The sequence below is a fragment of the Anopheles coustani genome, chromosome 3, assembly GCF_943734705.1.
Source record: "Anopheles coustani chromosome 3, idAnoCousDA_361_x.2, whole genome shotgun sequence".
Classification (NCBI taxonomy): Eukaryota; Metazoa; Arthropoda; class Insecta; order Diptera; family Culicidae; genus Anopheles; species Anopheles coustani.
The window spans coordinates 66,120,680-66,146,577 of record NC_071288.1 but is presented as its reverse complement, the minus strand read 5'-3'; the positions used below and the strand labels follow the sequence as shown (position 1 = coordinate 66,146,577).

Here is a 25,898-nt window from a genome sequence, read left to right as displayed (position 1 = left end):
ATCCGCGCACATCCGTTTAATTGACTCTCGTCCAGCAGACGCTGCATGCGCTCTACCTTTGCCAGAACATGGCTCCGATGGCGAATGATTCCACGAAGTTGAACGGGTGCAGCTTGCCCACTTTCCTCTTGCGAAGGCGATGGTATCGGGCATTCGTTTTCTTTGGGAGACATCCTCGCAGTAGGGTTTGATGAAACCAACTAACTTCCCGAAGGCCGATCCCGCATTTTTATATCTACCCTCCAACGACGACGGGAGCATCAAATTGACGATAGTCTACCCAAGAAAACTTACTCATGAATACATAAGTTTACCACTGGAATGGTTCGATTGTTATTACCTGCAAAAGAAGGAAAAGGTAGATTGCAGCCTTTTGGGCTTACATACATTTTGGGATATGACTGTTTCACGGCAAGGATTAGATTACATTCCGCGCTTACAATAAAAGTACAGTTTTGAAGATCTTTTATTACCTTCTGTTTTTCTACAACACAAACATGATTGAATTTGATGAAAAATTTGATAGAATTTCGTTTTTGATAATAATTCTCTCAGAAGTCTATAAACATGCTGGATAACTTTCTATTTTTTCAACCTGAGTCTGAGGAACTGCAATCGCATATAAAGGGAACAGGTAAACGTGCTTTGCTGTACATGTATCGGCTTGTAATAACACGGCTCAATGCAGGCAGAAATTCGACAGTCAGATCATGGTTCTCTATCTTACGTCAAGTACCTGGACCGGGTAGCAAAACATATTGATGTTGATGCCTGGGTGAGGATTATTATGGAAGTACCCTCAAGGTAACATTTTTCATATCAAATAGTCTGTAGGTGTTTATCACCACTGTACCATACAAATTCGTTGAGGTACGATATAAATTGAAGTCGGGACGTATATGAGAATGTACCTACGTAAAATGGTGAAACTGTAATCTAAAAAAGCGAAAATGATTTTTGCGAAATTAAGACTGCTACTGCAAATGAAATTAAAGAATTTGATTCTTTTAAATGTAATACTTATGAGTTTATTGCAAAAATCTGTAATTAAATGCCAAAACAATCTTATGAAAATCCATGTGTTCAGATGTTCATAAATTGCATTTGTATAACAATCATCTTGCGTTCCTTCCTGAAACAAGTAAACATCGAAATCGCATACTTCAAATTGAGCAAGTATTTCAGGATTTCGATTTGTGTTCCTTCCGCTTAGGTCGATCTCCCCAAAATGTACCACAGATTCCTACAACATGATCAAGATCTTTATGTACTGTTTTACATACTTCATTCCTTTCAACAGTAAGTAAAATATCTTCAACATCCAACATATGCATCCTCTTTTCGTCTTCGTTTATTCGTACACCATTAGATGTTCCCAAACTTTGAACCAATGGCCAAAACTAACTCTCATTTCAGCGCTTCGCTAGAGGTGAAGTTACTCATCCCAATTTTGCCTCAACTCTTCCTCGCATATGTTGCCTTCTTCATCTCACGCTTCAGTTGGTTTGCTAGTTTGCCAGTGCTCCAGGGCGTCATCGTTAGAGTCCTGTAACTATCTTATCGTGGTGACATGAGTTGGAACTGATGCTTCTCGTACCGTTTGACTCCGTTTTCATCTTCTCCCGTACACCGACCCGAGGGGAAATGTAGGAGTATAGGAATGATTTATGTGTGTTATTAGTTTCCACGACTTCATATTGAAGGTGTCCCGGGTCAAATCGGGTAGCATGGTTGGTGACGATGTGATTCTAAACCCTAGAAGTTCTGGCAACTTTCAGCATTACTTCTTCTACCCACGACGTAGGTTTTTTTCAGTTCACATTTAACGATCTTAGGTAAACCGCTGGTGAGATGCACGATGTTTGACGCGTTCCCACGGGGATGTTTGGTAGTTAGTACAGAAGTTTGCGTTGAAGTGTTGTAGCATAAGAAATGGGAAAACAGTTTTCAGGCGTTTTTCGTGCTCTGCTCTAATTCTGTAGCCTACCATCGGTGTGTTGAGTCATATAATATTAAGTTTGTTAACTTTTTATCCGATTTACGCAAAGTGTTTTTGTCGAAGTGGCAAATGGTACTTTTGACAGCGACGATGTGCAAAACTTGTTTTTTTGTTTCGTTTACACTACCTTTAATTTACTTTCTCTCACCTTTTAGCCTAAGTTTTTCTCATGTGTATATTTGGTTGGCCCGTCACGTTGTAATTCATTTGGCTTTTTCTTCGTGTTTGGTAAGATGTAGTGAGTATAACTGACGTTCAAGATCACATATACATAAAAGTATCAAATTCTGATTCATATTGTATGTGAATGTAAAATTAAAGGTTTTAGGTAATCAATCTCTCATCGATAATACGAGGAATGAAGCACCTTAGCCTATTTTTCGTTAAAATATATGTTATCTGCTCTAACGGATTTTTTAGTGACTCTTCCAATCTACATACCTCTCTGTTTAAGAATTTTAAAAACTCAACCTTAATTAAAAACTCTCAAAATACTCTCCTGATCTTACGTAAGACAAATCTTCAATCAAGTACAGACTGGAACTAGTTTCTTTTTATCCTGGTATACAGTTTTATTATTGATACCTATCTCTGAACTTCTCTATTGTCGAAAGGATTCCATTTTAGAATGGGGTTTAAAATTTGGTTCTTTTCTGGCACTGTTTTTTTGCAAATGTAATTTAATTTAAGAGCGTAATTGTTACTCTATCGAATTTTAGGAAAACAACTAGCACCTAAAGCGAGATGTAACTTTCTAAAGAAAGAATGTTGAACCTTAAATTAGGAACGTGCCACCTCTTGTTACGCGAATCAAATAAGCTATAACTGCAGTAAATTTCCACGTGGATATAGCCACGAAGAAAGGCAAAATGGTCGGATGGTAAACACCTCGTGTTGTAAGCCGCCATAAAATATATTCGTTGAATCTAGTGTTTACGAAGCAGAAACGGTGCTACCTTTGCATGAAATACAGTTTGAAACCACCAACAACGACACAGCCACCATTCGAGCCATTCAAGAAAAGCGAGAGTTTCTGGTTGCCAATGGGAATCCTTTTCCATGAAGCTTTCTTCTTACTTCGGGGACACCGATCTTAGACAGCCAGCGCTTTTGAGTCTATCCGGCGCTCCAGTGGGAAGGTGATGATTGAATTTGCATAGATTTTCAGGCTAATTTAATGGACCTGCAGGGAAGCAGTTCGAAAATCCGTACGCTTTTCGGGTTTGCTTACGAAACGCTAGAGCTTTCTTCGTTGGTCCTCGGTTTGTGCAGGTGTTCAGGAAGTGGTGCCAAACTCACCTTCAAGGTAGCTTGAAGCTGAAACGTGGCACATTTTACCGAATGAAGCATGTCCTAGCCGTTCCTGTCGCTTCCTCCACTTTCAGGTCTCAGCCGAAGCTCTCTAAAGGAAACAAGTGGATGGATAATGATGCCATTAAGCAAACAGTCAAGTCGATCGAGGCTTTTTTTTTCCTTGAGGATCCTGAGTGCCATTCGATGTCTCGCTGCCGGCGCTTTTTGTCCCCTTTTCAATGCCACCGTCTATATCCACCTCATCGTCAGCGGCATTCTCATCTATCATTTGCATAAAATATCCTTCTTCCGAATACGCAAGGCGTCGTGCTCCTTTGGGACTGATAAATTCCAGGGGAATAGAGCGTCTTTTGTAAAGATTTTGGCCAGCCTTTGCCCGAACCCGAACACGAAAGCGACACGGACCTGTTACCGATTCAGGATCAAACAAGCGTAGTGACAGTCGCGAGGGAACCGAACTCCAGTTTCCTTTTATTCTCCAGTTCCACCAGCTCTCTCCAGTGGCCACGACTGATTCCGGCTTCTTCTTTCATTACTCAAATCCCCCATCCGGTGGGGTGAATCCTTCTGGCATCCCGCGAGGAAAGCGTGTTGCGACTTTTCCTGAGCTTCCAATCGACCAGCAGCTCGTCGAGTGGATCAATACGAAGAAATTGAGTGAATGCTAGAAATGGATCCGTGTACATAAAACACCGTTTCATTCCACCTGAGATTTTCTGAAAGCAACGCCAAAAAAATCCGAAGACTATCGTATCTTGTTTGGAAAGTGATACTTGAAAGAAAAGAAGAAAAGATGCTAAGAACGCTGGCTTTGGAGTCGGATTTAGATGGATTTAAAAAAAAAAGAGAGCACAAATCTTCCTTTTATAGGTCTCAATAGTTCGCCACCGTCCGGAGTGGAATGAATGATAAAGAAACATCAGGGGAGGGGCAAAATGTTTGGCTAACGAAACAGGACAAGAAAAACCGCCATACACGAAGCTTGGCCACGACGAAGACATTGACTTATCGGTGAAACCCCAATCAACACCGTCCAAAGACGCAGGTACTTTCAAACTCTCGATGTCACTCGATTCTTTTGCAAGTCTTCCTATGCAATTTAACTTTTCGATTGTATCGCACTTGAGACTTCGGTTCTCGAGAAGGATTCGACTGTGGATGGCATGGTAGATTTTTGTGAAATCTGCAAACACAACTGCAGTTGAACTTTGTTTGGATGGTGCATTCAAAGGAAAGCTCGTTGAGGAATGTTGACTGTGTGAAAGGCAAAGAATGTAGTGAAAACGTGATGAGATTAAGGTAGAAGAACAAAAATCGGGGAGAGCAAACATTAGTTTGTCTTCACGAAGTGTCAGTCTCAATGTTTGATTTGTTTCCGTATTTTCTTTGCTGTATCTAACTCTTCCAACTTAAAATGGATGGAAAGAGCTGCTTCAAAACGTTTCTAGTGGTTGACATTTGAAATTGTCATACATCGTAAAAGTGATGTTAAAGATAATGGGAAGGTAAGATTTTCGATTTTTTAGAATTGTTCCATGGACGGTTTCAGAAAAACGACGCTGTTTAATATTTTAAAGTAAATTTTATTACCTTATGAAAGATTTTTTATGTGTTATAATGTTGACTAGTTTCGTAGTTTAACTTCATTCTTTACTGAGCTTGCTAAGTTCATTGCTACAGTATTTTCAACAACTGGCCTAGATTTGCCAGCACACATAGTGTAAGACTGAAACGAATAGCTGCCATAAATTTGTCCAAAGGGGCTCATTCGAACTAGAAGAAAACGGTGCAAAACATGACAGAAAATAAGTGTGTGCCACTTTCGACGCGCCGTGAGAAAATTGTCCCCAATCTGGGGTTTCACCGCTGCAGATTGTCTGAATCTGAACCAGAGATTGTGGGTGGAGAAAAGTTTCAACAGAAAGAAAAAACAAAAAAATTCTAAACTCCCGTTCCCGGAAAAGCGTTCTTAAAACTGAAACAAGACATCTGGGAAATCGTGAAAATTAAGTCTGTTCTTCGTTCGGCCGATGTCGAGAGCGGTAGAGGAGGACGGCGGTAATCAGAAGTGCCATTCGTTTCTTGCCATACAACGAAAATCCACCGGAAAATCGCACGGTGGTATGGCTGTCGTGAAATAGAACCTCGGGGTAGGCTGAATTGTATGAGGGAACAAAAACCACACCAGTGCAAAATGAAGACATACGGAGGTGGATGAAGCGACAATGAAGTTGCTGTTTTTTCATAAATCATGTTTTTCATTTTCAGCTGTTTCCGGCACACCGCATGCTGATGGTGACCCGCGAGTGCCTCTGACGGGGTGGGCTGTTGCCAACACGGGATTACGGGATGTTGAGCGCATTTTATGTTTCCACTGTTGTCGACACCACGCAAAACATTGGTCGTATGTTTTCTATGTTTTTTGCCTTTTTTTTATGTACGTCTTTGCATAAAGCATGGGCATTTTTTCCTTGAAGATTTCTTGAAAACATTTAAGCTTTCCCATGCTCACTGCAGGCGTTAGGTTAAGTGAAGGAAAACATGTGGTAGGTACGTGATGGCGCGAAAAAGAACACAGCAAAATAATAAAGACTAAAAGTTGGTGCAAACCGTGGAGGCAAAAAGTTTGCGGTTGCTACCAAACTTACCATTACGTCACTTACACAAAACTCTCGTGGGTGGGTATTTGTGGGACAGTAAAGTCGTATGAACAATATCGGTTCTTGACGTTTTTCTATACGAGGTTTTAGCTTCACGCTTTCAACTAAAACTTTTCTTCCTCAGTTTATTCGTGGCGTAACAAAAACGACTGGCGTTGCAGCCACGCTTGGCATGGTATTACTTATTTATTTTAATGTGACATAAGGGAATCATTATAAATCGGATCTTATATGCTTTAACCATTCGTTTTGGTTCGTTCATTCACGGTGAAGTAGTTTAGTTCCTTGTAATGTTTTATTCTGGCTTTGAGATTCAAGTTAACGCACGAGATTCATGAACACCTGAAACAGAATTTGTTTCCCACACAATAATATTAGCGATTTCTTTTCAACGTTACGTAACTTTACAAAAAGATTCATCTCTAAGTTTTATAGAATCATGTTAAGAAATTCCACTCATGAGCATTTTGTTTCAAGCGTTTTAAATTCTATCTATCAAAGTATACTTACTTGAAATCGGAGTAATTTAAACCCAACATCTTCTGAAGGCAAAAATCTCCAGCGGTTTTAGTCAAGTATCAAAATTAACTGAATTTTTAACGTACATTATGAGAATGGCTTAAACAGTAGACGACGCAATGATTCTCCAAAATCTTCCGGTAATGAAGTATGGCTGCAATTGAATAAATTATTCAAAACATCCTTGGCAGCAAAGCAACACTTCTTCCTATAACAGCGTCATGATGGTGGTACCGCTTGCAAAACTAAAAGATAGGTTGGTTGCTAGCTAAGAGATGGGTTGGTTGTTGAAAACATTTTGACAGCGAAGAGGTGAAAAATTATCATCTCACTCGAACCCGTTACTACGCTCAATTTGTAAAAGCAGGGGAAAGTTTGAGCGAAAAGATGAATGCTTGAGCTTATGTAAAGGAGCAGCAAATGAACAAATTTCGAAACGTGCAGGCAATTGTGCAAGCAGTTCAGTTTTAGGAATTATGAAAACAGACGTAGGATTAGATCATACGTTAGAGTAGAAACATGTTAATGGAACGATGCTCTCAAAATGGCAGATTTTGTAATTTCATTTAAATTTGATATTTAAAATTAAACTAAAGTCAAAAGTTTTCAATCCAAACATTCAAAACTAACGATGAGACACACTCAACCTTCCATTTATTTTTAATTGTGTTGAGATCCACCAAACAATGTATGCTAATTGCGAAACAGCACAAAACAGTGCGTTTATCATTCCAACGCGATGACGGTCGAGATTTAACTTGAGTGATGAAAATAAAAAAAATACTATTGCGCTTCGTTCGGATGCAAATGCTCCCATTGTTTCTTCTCTCGGTTCAAGTGCTGGTGCATTAGTCACACCGAACCAGGCACACCACCGTTGGAACAGTAAACGGTACCTCACTGCGAGACGTTATGATGAAGCATTGTTATGGAATGAAATCCACGCTCCCTAGAATGTTGCCACACGAATGCATCTCATTTGCATCGGTGACGAATCTCCGCTTGACGCTGACAAATCGTCGGTTTTGAGGTGGTGTTTCCAAGTAAATTTTTTACGGTTTCGAGATGTGAGAGATCGTTGCATAGTGGGTGTAGTGGTAGTTGATGAATGCATATTTTTAAAATGTTTGAATAATTTAACAGCTACGATGTACCATTTTTATTTAACATTCAATTAGTTTCACGTAGGTAAGGTTACTTTATTTTTTTAAAAATGCTGTAGGTTTGTTTTTGTAAGACGGACTAAAATAGAAAATCTGAATGAATAAAATGAAATTGAAAAAAATGAAAAAAAAAAAAGAAAAACATAAAACGAAAATGCAATCATGATCCAATATAAAAACAAAAACACTTGTTTTATTATTGTTACATATACTTCGTATTGTCTTCTACAAAACCACTAAAAAATTCCCTCCATTGTATGACATAAATAAAAAGAGCTGATAACAAGCACTTGCTTCTACCACTAACCACAGTGCCATCACTCATCGTAGTGTCCTGGGTCCGCCCGCAGCGTAGCAATTAGTCGGAGTCACTTCGAAGCACCACGTCTTCAGACCCTCGCCTTCCCTCATTTAACGTATATCTTTTCCGCACGATGAAACACTTGATTGCGCGTCCAACGCTGCTTTGGGTGCTTAGTCGTGATGGGAATGTGGTGAGTTTTTCGCTCCGAACCGTAAATGAATGCAATTTTTCATCAAACATTAGTCTTTTTGTGTCGTGGTGTTTTTTGTTTTTTGTCAGCTCGGGTTGTGTTTTTCTTCTGCCGTTTTTATTTTCTATTTCGTGAATAATGTACAGCGCAGAAAATACGTTGACAGTTGATTAGTCGGTCGAGTGCATCATCAACGTATCAACAAATTAGGTTTTAGCAGACTAATTGCATTCCAGCCATTGTAGGATGCAAGTCGAGAAATAGAGCAGAAGGGTAAATTGTTAAACAACGTGTAAAGTTTTGAATTAAAAACAGCAAAAGAGTGCATAGAAAAAAGGAAAACGTGAAACATACTTCTACTGTTCAATCATTGAATCAATCCAATCATTTATAACAATCCATCCTTACAATGGTTAGCAGTGAAAGAAAACAATGTCCCATTAACATCATAAATCGGTAAAGTCATTCCTCAGCGGATTGGGAGTAACCCCTACTTGCACTTACACCTTGAACCGCTCAATTAATCCAATTGTCACCATTTGCGGTCGTTAATTAATTGCCCTAGCGGGACCAGCTGCTGCTCCCATGACCCAGGTTGATGACGTGGTAGTGCTTGAATGAAGCATAATTTCTATCCATCGCCCGAAACTTGATATCATTAAGCTTTCCGTACAAAAAAACAAAACGATGGTGACACCCAATGAAGGTATTTTCAGGGAAAAGTCCGAAGGGGGAAAGGTAATTTTTACGAGGACAGTTTTCCCATAAATCATAACGTAACAATCTTATTTATGGGCTCGTGAAAGCTTTACCACTCATTGGCACTGTTTTTCTTTTACGAAGGATAATTTGACTGAACCAACGATGGAAGGTGAAATTCCTACACGTGCTGCCGTCAGGTGGGCAGCTTCTGTTTACTTTGTTTAATACGGCGCATGGGGGTCAGCCACTACTAACATTTTTCCTGCCTATTAGCTCCTTCTGCATTTTGCCTTTACCTTTGTTAACTTCATTTTTTTACCGATTCCAAAGCAATAACGCACGGTACGTTGGCCGATGTGTAATAACCGTGTTTCACAGCTCCATCATTGTGCTCGGTGGAGGCGCCCAGTATCGGTTGTGGAGCTCCAAAATGGAGGCGCCTAGTAGCCGGTAGCTATAAAGAAATTATTTGCCCATTTCCTCCGAAATTACCTTCGCGCAACGTTTTACTGTGTTTCATAATACCTCGGACAGCGCCCGCCAAGCGGATCCTATCCATGATTGCTTAATTAAACGCCGCAGTGCGTTTGAAGATAATTGGATTTTTTTAATGAGTCCCCAAAAGGTTGATCATCGCACTGCGTGGGTTGATGAATTCCACCGGGTTGTGGTTTCATTTTCTGCCATGTTGCGTCCGTCAAAGTAATTGGTGGCTGACAAGCTACGACGGTAGAAATGTGCGATGGTGCCATGTGTGAAGAAACCAAATTCGAGTTTCCCTTTACTATGTGCATGTCTCAATATAACACCTTTCCATTAAAGTATCGGCATAAACAAGGTTGTGCTATTAACTAATTTGATTAAATAATATAAAATAAATTTAAAAAAATATACGCTGAATAAAAATTACTCGTAGTAGAATACTTAGCAGAAAAATTACAATGTAAATCACACATGAAACACAATGTCAAATATTGACAATCCAAAATTCAGTTTTTATTTACTAAGCATACAAAGTTTAGTCAGTATCTTTTTGTTTCGAAAAATATTTGTTGCTCCAAAACTTACTAGAAATCGTCTATTTGTGTAACCCAGGTTTGTATATACTTTAATTTGTCAGCTATTTGCAAATTATTCATTACTTTTTCATTTATGATTTGATTACTAATATTTTGAGTTGTGGAATATTTAGGTGATATTTCTTATCCACGACTGTTTTTGGGATATGTTTGTAAATTGCATATATTTATTCACAGTGTTTCAAGCTAGTTTGTTTATTCCTCTTACCCTCCTAATCTACGCCATGTTTTCTCGGTTGATATGTTGTGGTTTTCGTGATATGGGTCATAAAACAAAATCATAAAATCATGACCACAGGTGGTATTCACGTGTGGCCATTACCTATGCCCTACTGAACTGGAGTATCTTTTTACTCCGGCAAGGGCTCTTGTACGCCTATTGTGCAGAAACGTGGCTCTTTTCCGAGTCTCAGGCTTGCCGAAATCAGGCTGATTAATGACAGAGCCGTGAAGTTCTGCGGGATCGTGCAGAATGGACATCGTTGCTAAGTTGGGCATATATCGGATAGACTTGAAACGTGATTAATTATCATCTCATCATAGACATGATATGTTGGAGTCGCGGTTTAAGGGGCCGTTGCAAGGCAGTACACTTAAAGCAACCAAGTACCCTAGTGACATGGTGACTCTTCAATACTGACGGTAGTAATGGTACACACGTTTTACCCATTTGTTTTGGAGTATTCAGATTAATGCTGCACTTAGAGTTGAAATATTAATTTTTTCGCCATGCTATTTTTATGTTGGGTAAAAAGTAAAAATACAAAACAAAGTTTAATTAACTACAAACTACGTTGCACATTATTTTTGATCAATTACATTGTAAGTGATTTTATTTTATATTCAAACAAATACGGTACGGTAAATCCAGTTCTTTTATGAAAATATCAAACAAAACATATTTACTTTTACCATTGCTCATGATGACGGTAATTTTATCAACAGCCGACAAAACAAAGGACAAAGACTCTCGTAAGATTCGAAGTGGAATCAAATAGGACGGTGAAAACACTGCTTCAGTTTAATCCTGAAGTATTACCCCTCCGAAAATGACTTTTAGGAAAATGAACTTACTGCGAGTAAAACAATGGGTTGAAAAATGTGTTTCACAAAAAATAATACCATCACCATCATCATCACTAGAGCAGTAAAAACGCGACCGAGCCAATGCACGGAATAATCAGATAAATGGAGCAATTTATGGGGCCATTTTTTTTGGACTAAATGGGGATTGTCTCCCTTTCCCCTCCCGGCCAGAGGAAAAGCTGGAATTTTACTAATAGTGACGAATTGGGCACCCATAAGGAAGAAGTGGTGACATATGCCAAGGATATCGTAAACGAATGGGCTACAATTCGAACCGGGTGTGAGCCGGCATTAAGGTTGAGTGAAAGTGATTTTCCGTGTTTGCGTCGATTTCGATCCGATGTGGGGTGAAAAATTAGCTCCGGAAGCTATTCCCAAAACGTTGCTGGTGATGTATTTGTGTGTGTGTTTGGTTTGGTTGTATACTAAACTGGCACGTCGTCGACTAATTTGGGGCTTAGATAGGAAAAACCTGCTGAAGGTACGCTCGGGCTATAAATCCTCCCTGGTAATCAAATAGATATTATCTCCCTTGGTGTGGGTTAAGCCAACCCTCCACCTAAAAACACGATACATTAGCGATTGATCCCTGATACGAGAACTTCAGCAATGCGCGACAGCCAGCGCCCTTTCTTGAAATATGTTTCAACGTGGTGTAGAAAGTCATTTCATTGCATATGAACGAATGGTAAAATTCAATTCCTTCGGCTTCTGTTGGATAGGAATAGGGAACATTAACCTGTATAGGTACATACCAAAGGTCATTGCAAGACGTGCTGGTATCCAGTTGTTGTTACCACCTGTTTTCGAATTGGTTTGAATGGAAAGGAGGACTAATTAGGCTCGACCTTTTGAACAGTTATGAAATCGTTCGTCACCTGGTAAACAACTCGTGAGTTCAATTAAGGACCAGACTTTGCTCGTGACATGATTATGATCGTTCAATAGATAATTAGACAACAAGGGAACAGAAAATGTTTTACAATTGCTTTACGGGGCATTAATATGATATAAAAACACAAAATATTGATGATGCATCCATGTGTTTCAGATAACTGACTAACGAAAATAAACTTTCATTCAAGAACTTCATACGAACAAGTAGATGGATAATTTTGCATCATACCACTAGGAATAAATAAAAATCTTAGTGACATAATATTTCAAGCTAAAATATATTATATTTTAAAAACCTGTCGGATGCTCGTGACATGATTTAGATCGTTCAAAAGAAAATTAGACAACAAAGGAACAGAAAATGTTTTACAATTCCTTTACGAGACATTAACATAATATAAAAACACAAAAGATTGATGATGCATCCATGTGCTTCAGAAAACTTTTTTTTTTTTTTTTGTGGCACGACATCCCCTAGTGGGACAAGGCCTCTCTCCGAAGAGAGTTTGTGTGACCGAAGGACGGTATATTAAGGGGACGGGAAACGAAGCGTAATCGCTAGCGTAATCGTGTTATTCTGCTGGTCCATCTGTCAAAAAGAATTTTGGCTCACCTACCCTGTAATCGCATGCGTAATCTTGTCAGTACGTAAACAAACGAATCAATAGTTCATTCATCCGTAATTATTTATCAAATTTCTATGATTATTTAGCGTAGTTTTTGTATTTTTAACAATAAACAACAAAATAATAGCAGTAGCTTCAAGAAATGTTGCCATTTTTAACAAATTGCAAAACATAAACAAAGCAAAGATGACGCTTGGCCTGAATATCGACGATACACGAGAGACCAGCGATTACGCTTCGTTTACCGTGCCCTTTATAGATCGGTGGTCAGCCGTTCGTAATACCGGAGGGTGCCAGACTCGAGATTCGATCCCACGCCTGTGGTGTGGTGTTTCCTCGCGCTACCGCTGCGCCATGGGCACCCCCGCTACCGCTGCGCCATGGGCTTCAGAAAACTGGCTATCGAAAATAAACTTTCATTCAAGAACTTCATACAAACAAGTAGAGCGATAATTTTGCTACATACCACTAGGAATAAATAAAAATTTTTGTGACATATTTTAAACTTCAAAAACCTGTCGGATGCCATTTTCATCCCATACAACAACCTCATTTAGCTGTATAGTTAATTTCGTAACCTATCAATTCAATTATGAAACAACATAAAATCAAAACTAATGCAGAACTAAACCCCTCTACGTTTCTCTCTACGTGTGATGAAACATTTAATTTCAGTTTCACCTTCAGTGTCGCCTTTAACCGCCCGCGCTGTCTGACCTGGACATATGTCCGGTAGAAACACATTACTCCCGTCGTTGGGCATATGAATTTTTATCATTAATTTTCACTGTGCTTCCCCTTAGGGCTGGTCGTCAGATGGACGACCACATCGTTCGGCTGGAGGAATCTGTCTGGACGGGCCAAGAATAAGGATAAAGCAATGGTTTGTAGGTTCATTACTTTTGCGCTCTCGAGGGACCGGTATGGGTTTGCTCGCTGCCGTCCATTTATCCTCGAACCATCCTGAAACCCAGCAGTTTATCTGAACCACATTTGGAACCATGGTGCCAGCTCAACAAGCATCGTTTTAGCGACAAGGCAACGTTGACGCTGGTCATAAATATAAACAGAACTCAAATTAAACTTTTTTAATTTAATCTTTTATGAACTACTCTTCCAATATGAGTGTGGTTTGGTCTTTTCCGTCAGGATAGGAGCATGTGTGCAATACTTTCAGGGAAAGGTATTTGGCAAGCTAACTGTAAACAAATTAAAATAAAAACATATAGCCCTACCTACCTTGGGGAATGGCAAGGCAAAATGACATTCACTGAAAGGGGAAGAAAAGTAGCTGAATAAAAGTGACGAAATTTAAAATGAAACTACACTTCTGAAATTTGTCAATTTTAATAGAGAATTCACACTATCCTGACTATGCAAAACTTATGCTTTTGTTATTTGATTATTTTGAAACGTTCAACAATATTGACTTCACCATTTCAATCAAGTAACAAAATTAATCAATCTTCCCATCATAACGTTATTTTAAGTTCTCTTTGAAACGTTCAACAATATTGACTTCACCATTTCAATCAAGTAACAAAATTAATCAATCTTCCCATCATAACGTTATTTTAAGTTCTCCTTTCCTTTCCGGGAGAATACCCTTTTTCGTTATCTGTATTCATTTATTTTAATTTAAAGACTGTCAAGTTTCTTCATAAATATGTAATAGAGTATATCCTGGATTATAATTTGATCGTTAATGTGCTGCGAATGTGCCTACACTGCAGGCCTATAAATAGGTAATTTGATGATCTGTTGTTTCTGGAGCTGCGGGGATAGTAAAACCCCACTGGAATAGGGAAATGGTAAAAGTGTATTTCCAGGGGCGAAAGTTTAATGGATTTGTGTGGCCGCTTGTGTTACGCAGCATGGTCTTCCATCCGTATGTGTTGCCATCCTCCCTCGAGCTTCCTGTCAGGAGTTCTGAGAACTTGAAACTTTCGTCTACAAGAATCACCGCCGGGCCTGATAAGATAAAGCATTACCATCCACCGGAAGGCACCATGACCGATGGTTCGGCAAATGGTGATCCGGAAGTTTCACGTGGCTCTTTGGTTCTGGTGGCTACCGGGCGGTCCCGGACGAAAGGGGACGGCAGGTTTTTGGTATTAATTGAAGCAACGAATACCTTTATCGTGCAACTAGCCGATGTCCGGGAAAGTTTCTGCACACTCATTCCTTACCATTATGGAAAAGGGGAAATCGTTAAATTGTTTATTCGGACAGCTACGGACCCTGTAAGCAAACGAAGGTAGACACCCATCGTATGCTGGGTCGACAGTCCTTATCGGTTTACCGGCGTCACAGGCATGTCGGGAGGTTGATTAACTATTCTGTTGGTGTAATCCTATCCAGCTATTGTCAATCTGTCTGGCCACGGGTATCCCAGTGGATATAATCTACGACGAAAGAGAGCCTCCGTCAAACAACTCCCTGAATTGATTGAGATCGTACGTTACGCTACTAGCTCGGACTAATGTACGTGAAAAGAATTCGATAATGCTTTTCATGTTGGTATGCCTTTTTTTGAGTTTTATTGATAAATAAATGCTACATTGTTGGATATTTTTAAGTAAAATTCTTCTTTCTCACATCCTTTATACCCCTTGGTAATTTATTTATTAAACAAAATCTCGACATTTAGTACGACGATTACTTATAAAAGTTTATTAAAAGTTCATCCCTTTCAAACATTAAGTAAACCACTAACATTGTTATACTTTTATGCTATACTCTCTGTTTACAACACCATCAGACCCTTTTTTACAAACCCGGATGTAATGTGATGATTTTAATGTGTTTGCAATGTTCTTCCATTCCTTGTCATCCATTTCTGATTCGCTGTCTGCATTGTTTCGTATTGTTACGTATTGATGTGAGTTTTCAGATCAAGAGTAAGTCTCAATCCGGTTCGACATCCTTTCCGATTAATCTAGCAATAAGTAAGTGTTTGAGTGAAATGAACTCAATCCTTCTTTATTTACAAAAACCCATAGACCTGACTATTATTTTCATATGTTACGAAGGCGGAGTTCAAGATATTGGGAACATTTATGCAACTCCGTCATTTATGTTGATAATTTGGTGATATTTGGTAAAAAGAGGATGAACACAAATGAAAATCTTCTTTCCTAGCGTTCTTTTCAAATAAATAAATTTATAACATACTTGATTCTAGGATAAGTATTGTTGCCGCTTTATCAAGTTTTGGTATTCAACAAGAATTGTTCTATGCCACAGTCGTTTAACTGAACCAAGAAACTAATATGGGCGCAGTTATCCAAAGAACATGTACTGTGATACGCCTTGGAACACTGCCTGATTGCAATCCATCACCTTTTTTATGAGCTTTTGCATGTTTCCTGTTGCGAATCCACTCGACCAAAAGCAAACACTTTTTCACCAAACATAAGTTGACGTTATCCAAAAGCCGCCGTCTCAAGCTGGGATTCCTAGCAAATGGTTTGAAAAATGGTTTCCGCAACGGTTGGCACTCCGCAAGCACTCCTCGGAGACGACAGTGCCCTTTTGCCGGATGGCGGTGCGTTTTCCGGCTCGGTTAGTTCGTGTTGCGGTGGCACTTAATCATGCTCGGCCAGAAAGAAGGCCGGGACCGGGGACGCTCCGAATGCCGAAATCGTGGACGTCACCGGATGCCGTGGTAGAGCCGAACGCAGCCGGTACCATTTGTCCGGACCCGTACACAAATTACGTCCGACGAGCCGCTAAACCCGCCATGACGTAAAATGGCGAGAGGCGTATCCTTTGGAGTTTTCGAGCGCGGCGTCTTTGACACAAGTGGTTCCGGGTGTAGACAAATGAAGAAAATGAATTTCACCCTCCCCGAGAGACGGTTTGAAGGACCCCGCGTTTGACTTTTGGACTCTTGCCTACCGTTCTCCCTGAAATTATAAACCACAATCGATGATTATCCTCACCCGCCATTAAAGCGTGCCCTTTTATTATAAAATGGGGTGCTGGGTTTTCGAGTAAAGTGCGCCGTAAGGGGTGGTGCGATTATAATTTCCCACCCCGTACGCTCCACGGGGAACCCACTTCAATATTCGGCTCTTGAGGGCCCTTAAGAGTTGCCCTGCAGAATTTACATTAAACACCGGTTATTATGGGTGCGCGTGTGTTCAAGTGATATTTTGCAACCTTTTAATGATTCGAATTTTACTGCAGCTAAGCTGATCGTTTGAGTACATGCCTAAGTATCACGGTGTTTAATAAGATTAAGCGAGTCGCTATACTGTGTTTTCGACAAGGATAATTAAAAAATGATTTTATAAATATAATCTGCTATCAACTCGTCACACGAGCATTCAGATTAAAACTCGTACCAATTAAAACCGTGCTGCAAATGCGTTCACATTGCAGCAAATTTCCCAGAAGCCTCGGTTTTTCGACCACAAACCGCAGAAGCAATCCTACAAATCCATGGGCAGGCAGCCGGAAAACACGACGAGGCGAAAGAAGCAGATACTCGCCGCACCGTGAGGTCCATTTGTAAATTAATCTGTGCCCATCTCCGGCTGTAATGGGAGAATCTGCCAAATCCCCTCCCGGCCGTGACCATAATTCTTGCGTACGGATGAAAAATATCATTTCCACAACATATTAATTTCAGCTCGCCTCCTTCTCGCCGGGGGGAATAAACGGGGTTATGTGCAATTTTCCGGGCCGCGTGACGGATGTAGATTGGATTTTCCGCACTTCTGCACTTAGGCGGTGCACCAAAGTTTCGTTCGAATGCCAACGCATTTGCAAAGCGGAAGCAGTCGGGTTTCTCGGGGTGCTGTGGTGGAAAAGCCGATCCAGGCCCTCGTGGGCTCTCTGGCCAGGGGTGGGCGGTGGTGGTTTTCAGCAAAACAAATAATTTTCTCATGTTTATGTGTCGGTTCCAATTTGCAGCCAACTTCCGGCGTGCCTGTGTCGAGCGAACCGGAAAGCGGTTGTACGGAAGAACGCTTCAAGAATTCTTATCAGTTGGGAAGAACACCGTTCGGGAAAGTGGAAGGAGGGTTTTCTATCTATTCGGTTGAACGTGTAGCTGGCAAACGAAAGCGATATGTGCCTCGGGGAACTGTTTCTGCATATAAATATTGCCTTTCCTTTTTTTTCTACTGCCGGGTTGGTGTTTCCGGTTCGCGAATGCATTTACTCGAAAGATGTCGTTCTTTAGGGAGTGCATGTGGCGAATATAGATTTGATTGTAATGGAAAACATCGACAGTGGAGGATTTAAAAAATCAAACGATTCCAGTAATCACTGTAGGATCATATAATGTCAACAAAGGGGATACATTTAATGTTTGTCTATTTTAATTTATTCCTTAAAGTGAGAGTGAAGGATTTTAGGGTTTTAATTTATTTCGATCAGTTTTCAACATAAAGATGTTCCATAATTTTCGTCCAGCACTGTTTCACGTCATCGTTTCCATCTTTGGCACACTTCTGCACTCGTATGGTGGAAAAGCGATTCACTTGGCACACACTAGCGGTGCATTTTTCAGCACGCCATTTGCCGCGCTCTACCCGGAAACGACTCTTTCGCCAGGACGATTGTCGCCCGGGTGTGTCGTCGGTGTCGAACGGAAATGGAGTGTTCTTTGGAATTGATCACCGGACCTCCTTAATCCCAGCCTTACCCTTTCCGTTGCACGCCATAATTGTAATTGCATTTTGAAAAATGGTGCGCGCGTTCCGCTTGTGCGACGAGCGGAAACGATTTAATTTCGATTGCACTGCTGGCGAGCGGGTGAAAATTATGATAGTGCATACCGTACCCTCCCAGGCGGTGGGAAAGGCTGGCGCCACGTGATTTTTCTTTTCCCCCCCCATGGGTGGAAACGGTGAAACTAATGGTCGAACGTGTGGGAACGCTCTTTTTCCGGGCTCGGAAGTTTCCCGCAGGCAGCAGCAGCGCGTACGCCGGAGGAATCTGTAACGAAGCGGTTTGCTGCCTCGTGCTACGTGCAGTAATGAGACGCAAAACGATACTTTCTGGCCCGAGTTGCTCGGTCCACCCGTGGCTTGGTTTTAATTACGAACTCTGGAAATTTATCTGGCCCGTGCCCGGCAAGAAGTATTAATTGTATAGCTTCTTATTTGTTTTGACGATGCCAAAGAAACAGAAAGATACCCCAGTTGTGCAGAGTTTTTGCCTGTTTGATATTCTGTTGGCCTTAAACAGGCACCAAGTTAGTATTTTAAGTTTGTACTTACAATATAAAACTACACTTCGGACAAGAATAATTTAGCAAGGATGTGTATAAATTTAGTAGAGAGTCATTTTTCCATATTTCACCATAACTAATCAGCAAAACTTAAGCATTCGATTTCATTTTGTGTTTACTGAAGATATCATTCCGAGTTGAATTTAAAAAAAAGCTCGTTCAGCTTTAGTTGCAATAGAAAAACATCTTCTCGTTGCAAGAGTTTGGAAGAAAAAACATAAAAACAAACATTAAAGCATTCCACCTAAAGGTCCTTTTGCTAGCCTTGGAGCCGAGGGCTGCTTTTAAAATATAGAGCAAGCGGTGGAATAAAAATAACAAAACGGTGAAGATAAATTGGGAGCAATAAAATAACCGACCAAATCAGTTACTGACATTTTCAATCAACCCTTCCTGTTAAACTCGCAAAAGCCTCGCGGCGCAAACAAATTGATTCCCAATTTGTTTTCCCCTTCTGGTCCTGGGTCCAAATTTGGGGCTCGTGCTGGCAGCCAATGGGGCAGGGCATAAGAAAAGGTAGAATGAAATCCGGGAAAAAACATCTGTGAGAAAATTCATCCGGCCTCGGATACCCCCCCACCCCCTCCTCCGATGCGGTATCATTTGATAAGGAATGATTTGGTAGAAAATTCGTCAATTTTATGTTCTTTTTTCTGGTTCTGATTTTCCGGTTCTTCCTTCGCCTTGGTCTGTTGTACGAGGAGAAGGGTCGTGAGGGTGGTATAGCGTTTCCACCGGATGCCGAAAGCATCACCACCGAAAGGGGCGGAGTTTTGGGAAAATCCCGCCGTAAGGTTGCAATCATTGGCAAAGTTTGTCGGGTTGATAATCTCGTCGATAAATTTATTCCCAGCTGGATGTTTTTTCCGGTTGTTTTGGTGAAGCGAGAAACCACCCCATATTGGACGGTAAGTGCGCGGTGATGATCTTACGCCACGGGAAATTGAAAAGTTTGTCGGTGCGAGCGTGGGAGATGATTTGTATCCGTTTTCAATTTCGAACGCTTCGCTCAGGTTGGCCAATTCGTGCCTGTGTCGGTCTGTTTACGGGAATTTTCACACCCTCTCCATAATCAACGATAGGGTAGAATTGTAGATGCGTTGCTAAAACACGTAGAACACCTCCACCATTGTAAAGGTGAGTAAGTGTTGCGATCAAATCCATTTTGATTATGTTTTCCACTTAATTTCCCGGCATGTTGGGAAGCGGATGTTTTTCATCTCCATGTTTGCATTTCATTTATTACACTCACGGATAGAATCGCGCGCACTACGAACAGATGGTGGATTGTATGCTAAATTTTATTTGAAGGGGAAATTTGATCGCTAGATTTGAACTCGCGTGCGCGCATTTTCTCCCGGAAGTTAAACATGCTGTTTCAAATTCGTGCTAAGATAAACGAGAATCTTGAACTCGGTTACCATCTGCCATGGAAGATTTATTTACTTGTCAGGCGGTTGTGTTTATACAGTCTTCTATTGGACTGAACTACGTTGCACGAAGATTATTCACACCTTCGAGAGCACCATTCTCGATATCCTGTCACCGGGAGTGTCGTTTCCGTTTCCCGATTGAAATGCCCGCATGAGTTCATTTTTGTTAGGGATTCACCTGCGTCTACAGGGAAGCTTCCTCATTGGTGTATGAGACATTTGTTTATGATGTAACGAAATAAAATAATTTCAAAATGGCGAATTGTGTTTGGGTATGGCTCAAGCAGACAAACAATGTTGATTGACACGTAGGAAAATATAAGAGGATGTCAAAAATTATTCTAATGAGCTTTGGATAGCGTCTTAAATTCAATAAACATCTTTCGATATCCGTCTTGAAATTTTCTTATTAGTTTGATTAATCTATTAATTACTTCCCGTTATTGTAAATTTAAATATCTTTTTGTTTTCATGTTGCAGTTTTCATTTGTCTTGATCGTATTGATCTAGTTCCTTCTAGTTTTAGCATTTCAATTCAATTTGACTGGTTTTTTGATCATTACGATTCCACCAGAAAATATGAAAAGCGTTAGCTGTTAAGCATAACTCTTCTATGTGGTTTTTTTGACTGAAATAAGTGGAACTAAGCCTTTTGCAAAAAAGAGTTGCTGTGACTGACATGTTCATTATACATCGTTCAAAATGATGTGAGACTTGTGAAAGTTTCCTTCAAACGGAAGCGGTTAACTTTTGATCGACCATTGCTGTCTAATCAGCGAGTTAGTTGTTCGTTTGCTTTTTCTGTATTACGACTCTTTCCAGATACCGCATGTGAGCATTTTAGCATAGATTGCTGCAAAGTTTAAAACTATTGTGACGGTGTACATCCGGTACACAGCAGGAAGGCGGTGGAAGTAACTGTTGAATAGCTTCACCGTAATTGAAACTGAGCTACATTATTCTCCCGTGAGAAAAAGGATAACGGGAGTATCTAGGCACAATTTTTCCATTAGCCGTGGACGAAAGTTCGCCAGTTAACTGTTGCATTATTAGGAGCGGACGTTTGTTTCCTTTCAGTATGGAAACACTAGCTTGACGCCCCTGCGTTGCTCGGTGATGAAAGGATTGAGAAAAGTATTATGGTTTTGACTAATACTTGAAAGATATGTTTGAATTTAATAGTTACAATAACGACATATTTAAAATGTTTGATATTTCATCAATTTCCCTTTGATGTATAAACCTTAGGGTAACTATGTTGGATACACCTTGACATTTGTTTACATGCTTGTTTTGTCTGTGTTAGTAAAACTGAGTTTAAATTGTAAAATTTAGAAGATTTTATTAAAAAATAGTGATCAAACAAACCTTCAACAACATCTGCAGTACTTAAACTTAATGTGTGAAAAGTTTCAGAAGCGACGGGTCAGTTTTGGTTGAGTTTTTAGTGTACATAGAACTCCATACATAAAAAAAGCTAAAATATGTAGCAGATACGTTGCTAGCCGCAATTTTGATAAAAAAAGTAGTAAATCAAAGCTTGTACGAGCGAGCAGTTTTTTAACTACTTTGCCAGGAAATTTCTAATTTGTTGTTCTAATGGATGGAAAATCAGTCAAAGGGCAAACTATTGATCATACGAGTTTTCATCTTACATGATCATTGGATACATGATGGTTAAATTGAATTGTTGAACAGTCATTATTTTAAAAGCATTTTCTCAAAGTCAACTCATTATTATGCATGAAATAACTATGGAAAAAACTGCATGCAACAAATCCTTCCCATTATAATGCATTTTTTTTAAAGCCTCCAATAAAGCAATACCGGGGGTCCGCGACAGCCGAGCGGTAGCGCCAGTTATAAAATCGACCCATGAGCGCCGGGGCTCACCACCTCGACGGCGTGGGTTTGAATCCCAACCGAGACCGGACCCTCCCCTGTACGAGAGGACTGACTATCCACGTACAACAGGGAAACAAGTCTCGTAAGCCCTTAACGGGCAGGCATGACCAACAAGGTCGTTACGCCAAGAAGAACAATAAAGCAATACCATGTTTTAAATCAATTTGCTACCGGCATTTGATAGCAAGCATAACCGGATGCCCTTACGTATTCAGATTATTTGTTTTTACTAACAGCGTAATAGAGTTTCTATAACAAATTTCACCACAAAACACATTTTTTAACAAATTTTACAATACTGATCCGCAATGATTGAAAGTTTTGAATTGGCCATGTGTGATAAATGGAGTCTTTTGACCGTTACTAGATGTAATTGACATAAGCTCTGCCAAGGCCTTTATTGGTAACATTACTCTTCGTCAATAAAACGTCAATTATTTAACCATTTTGGGTTGCCTTAGTTCACAGCCTTTGTAATTCTTCGAACAGAAGCTCCCTGAATCAACAACCTCATGAAAAGCACATGGAACAATACTTTATGGCAGTGGTCGTAAATCTGTTACGTTGCTTCAGTCGGGAACTCAACTTCCTTCCTTTCATTTCTTTTCTTCCTGAAAAAACATCAACAGTGACATAGGACATAGACATAGAGCTATCAGTGAAACTTCGGAAGAAGGCTAGCATGGGCATACGTGTTTGAAGGCGATAGAACGATTGCACAATGAAACATTTCATTCTTGAAAGCATAATAAAAAACTGTCCGATGAAAACAGACAATAAAAAAACACAAAAAAAATAAGAACGCGTATGGGAGCAAAGACATAGTAAGTTAGGAAAATTTAGAGATATGCAATGCATGCAATTCACCGGCACGTTGTTGTTTGAAAGTCTTTCTAACGATTACAAAAGAACATAATTACAACTTAATGAAAGGAATGAAAAAAAAAAATTTTGTCACATTCGTCTAACACATATCAACTGTTTTCAATGTAAAGCGGAGATAATCCTTTTGTTCAGTTTTATAAACAGATTCTTGTAGTAGGAGTGGACGATAAATGAAGTTGAGAAAAACAATGTGTAACCCATTACGTTTTAAAAACCAACATTACTTTTGATTGGTTTGTTTGTTTGTGATTGATCTACAGAGAAAATCATCTTTTTATGATCAAATGGAAAGCATTTTCTCGACAATCAATATTTAAATGATTGTTTTTTGATACGCTAACATTTTAAGTTCAAACGAAGAAATTTAAAGTGTGTTGTCAAAACCTTAAGTAAATAGCCAATTTATTGCAAACCACTGTTTCAAAATGGGAAAAATAAATGCTTAGCAAGTAGAACATCCATTACAAAACACGTCACACGCTTTCTAATTTTTTTGACTAACAAATCGGCATGACATTTTTCAGCAAAACCTTCCATGCTACTAGAGAACGCTATTATATCATTTCCAGCGTCATTCGTCATGGTTGTGCGTTTGCTCGGAGCCCCAATGCCTATTTCAAAACAGTATGAGTTCCGTACCGTTGTTTTGTTGATGACATTTTAAATTTATCATGCATTCCAGGGCCTAATCCATTCTGCTTTGTTCCGCTCGGTAGAAGTTGGCATTGGGCGCACCTTTTGCTGTGCTAAAACGGTTGTCTATTTGCCATTCCCAGTGGGCTTCCGGCAAACAAACTAGTGGGGTGATAATTTTTGGAACCAGTGGCCACCAAACGTTGCGATGCTGAACGGTTTCGACGATGCGGGGCGGCATTCTTTGAATGGTAATGAAAATAAATATTTATCACCGTGCCAGGCATTTCCCGTGAAATATGACATTTGTGCTTCCATTCGAAAGAGGCTCGTGAAAAGCCGGTTAGCGTAAGCCCACCGTGAGCTTGCTGTTTAGTGAGCAATATTTTCATCGTCATCGTTGGGCTAGGCTTGGTGAGAACTGGTTGACGTTGACTTCCCGATCGTGAGGAAATACAAAGCGTTTCGGTGGTTTGGTATTACTCGGCAGAATAAGCCTTCAGTACTTTATCAGAGACGGCTCCACTTCGTCCAACAGCAAACCCCTTTCCTCATTAGGTGCTCAGATAGGTGCTTTTGTTATACTCCTAGCTTGAGTGATGATAAAAATTAAATTTTATCACCTTACGCCAATGCAGTACGCCTCTGTGAACCGTTTACTGAAACTAACTGGGCGCCTCCATTAGTACCGAATGCCTGGGTCAGCACTGGGCGTCTCCATCACCACCGGGCGCCTCCATTAGATGGCTACGCAACGGGTGCTTTTTTGCCAAGCGATTCGTCTCACTTCCTCAATTGCTTGAGGTGAGAAATAATTATTCCTTTTAGTGGACAAGATGTCCAGAATCAGCGAGAGAGAGAGAAAATAGAGCTACCAATACTTTTAATATTAAATATGATAATTTGATGATCATTTTATGGCCGGCCAATTTGCATACAGACGAGATAGTGGGTTTGGCTATACTAACAATAATAATAATAATAATAGTAATCAAAACCGAATCCAGCTTTCCGGTTCCACCACAAAGGATGAGGGTTGCTCGTACAAGCTTGAAGGGCGTAACGAGGGTTGGCAAAACTTATTCAATGTTAATGTCATATTCAGCCAGTTAACTGCACGATGATGGTTGAAGGGAAGCAACCTGATTAACAAGGCTTTTGGGAATGAGTTAAGGCAAACTTCTGCATTATGCACCAGATCAAAGGAATTATCGTTTGCGTTATTCTCGGAAAAGCCGTATTGATGCATCGATACTACTATGGTCGTTCTGATTTTTGCGTTGATTGAGATGTTATTAAATGCCAACCGTTCTAGGAAATCTTTGAAGGATGCAATCAGTCAGTTTAGTACCTTAGAACCTGCCTCGTAACAAAAACTGTTAAAATTATGCATCCATGCATTAACCATAAAACTTATTTTCAACAGCGTAAAAAGGATCGCTTTCATTGTGAAGGATTCTTCCACATCGAAAGCTATTATCATGTTGTCATGTAATTCACATAAATGAATAAATCAAGGATATTCAAAATTGAACAGAATTTCATCATAACGATAATCATGATATCATAATAGTCATTATAATATTATCATCATACGTAAGTTAATTAGGAAAATTGTTTGTCGCGCGTGTAATTGAGAAGTTCGGGTTGTAATGGTGCACCAACATTGTCGTTTGTACATTTTTTGCATCAGAAAATCTAATGAATCGCGAATGCAGCGAAAGATCATTGAAATTAGTAAGAATTTTTTTTCACACTTTCAAACATTACTCCCGGGAAAATATTCTACCATTTAATCAATTCAATGGTGTCCTTGTGGAACTAAAATGTGAATTTTCTCGGCCTTTGCATTCACGTTTAGAATACTAAACACGTTGATTTTGGAATTCAAACGTGTGAAAATGAGCTAGTTTTTATTGGGTTCGCAATTTTCGAGGGAAATATATTATGCGGAATAAATTAAACATTCAAAATAAATCTGCATCAAATTCTAGCAATATTTTACGTGTGATTTAAGCAATTTGTAGCCAAAAATTATGGATTGTAATGAAGAAAGAAATTTAAAACATTTTTTATTGGTTGGTAGACATATTGTATGTTTGGTTTGTGAATGCAATAGATACTTAAATAAAGTGGCATAAAAACATACCACCATGCAAGAACTGTTCGTTAAATGTAGCTTCAAGTCGTTTGCTTGGCTTGGCGATAAATTACAAAGTGAATCGTTGTTTCAACATGACCTTTAGACCTTAAATAGGT

The 25,898-nt window shown here is 39.7% G+C and overlaps 1 protein-coding gene across 1 annotated transcript in view; it reads left to right on the top strand.

Moving 5' to 3' along the window:
* Nucleotides 1–1,727: 1,727 nt before the first annotated feature.
* LOC131265509 (uncharacterized) overlaps nucleotides 1,728–25,898 on the top strand; it is a 72,637-nt gene continuing 48,466 nt past the window's right edge. The window contains exon 1 of the mRNA XM_058267787.1: nucleotides 1,728–1,800. Within this exon, the coding sequence (XP_058123770.1) occupies nucleotides 1,728–1,800 (73 nt within the window). The remainder of the gene's footprint in view (nucleotides 1,801–25,898) is intronic.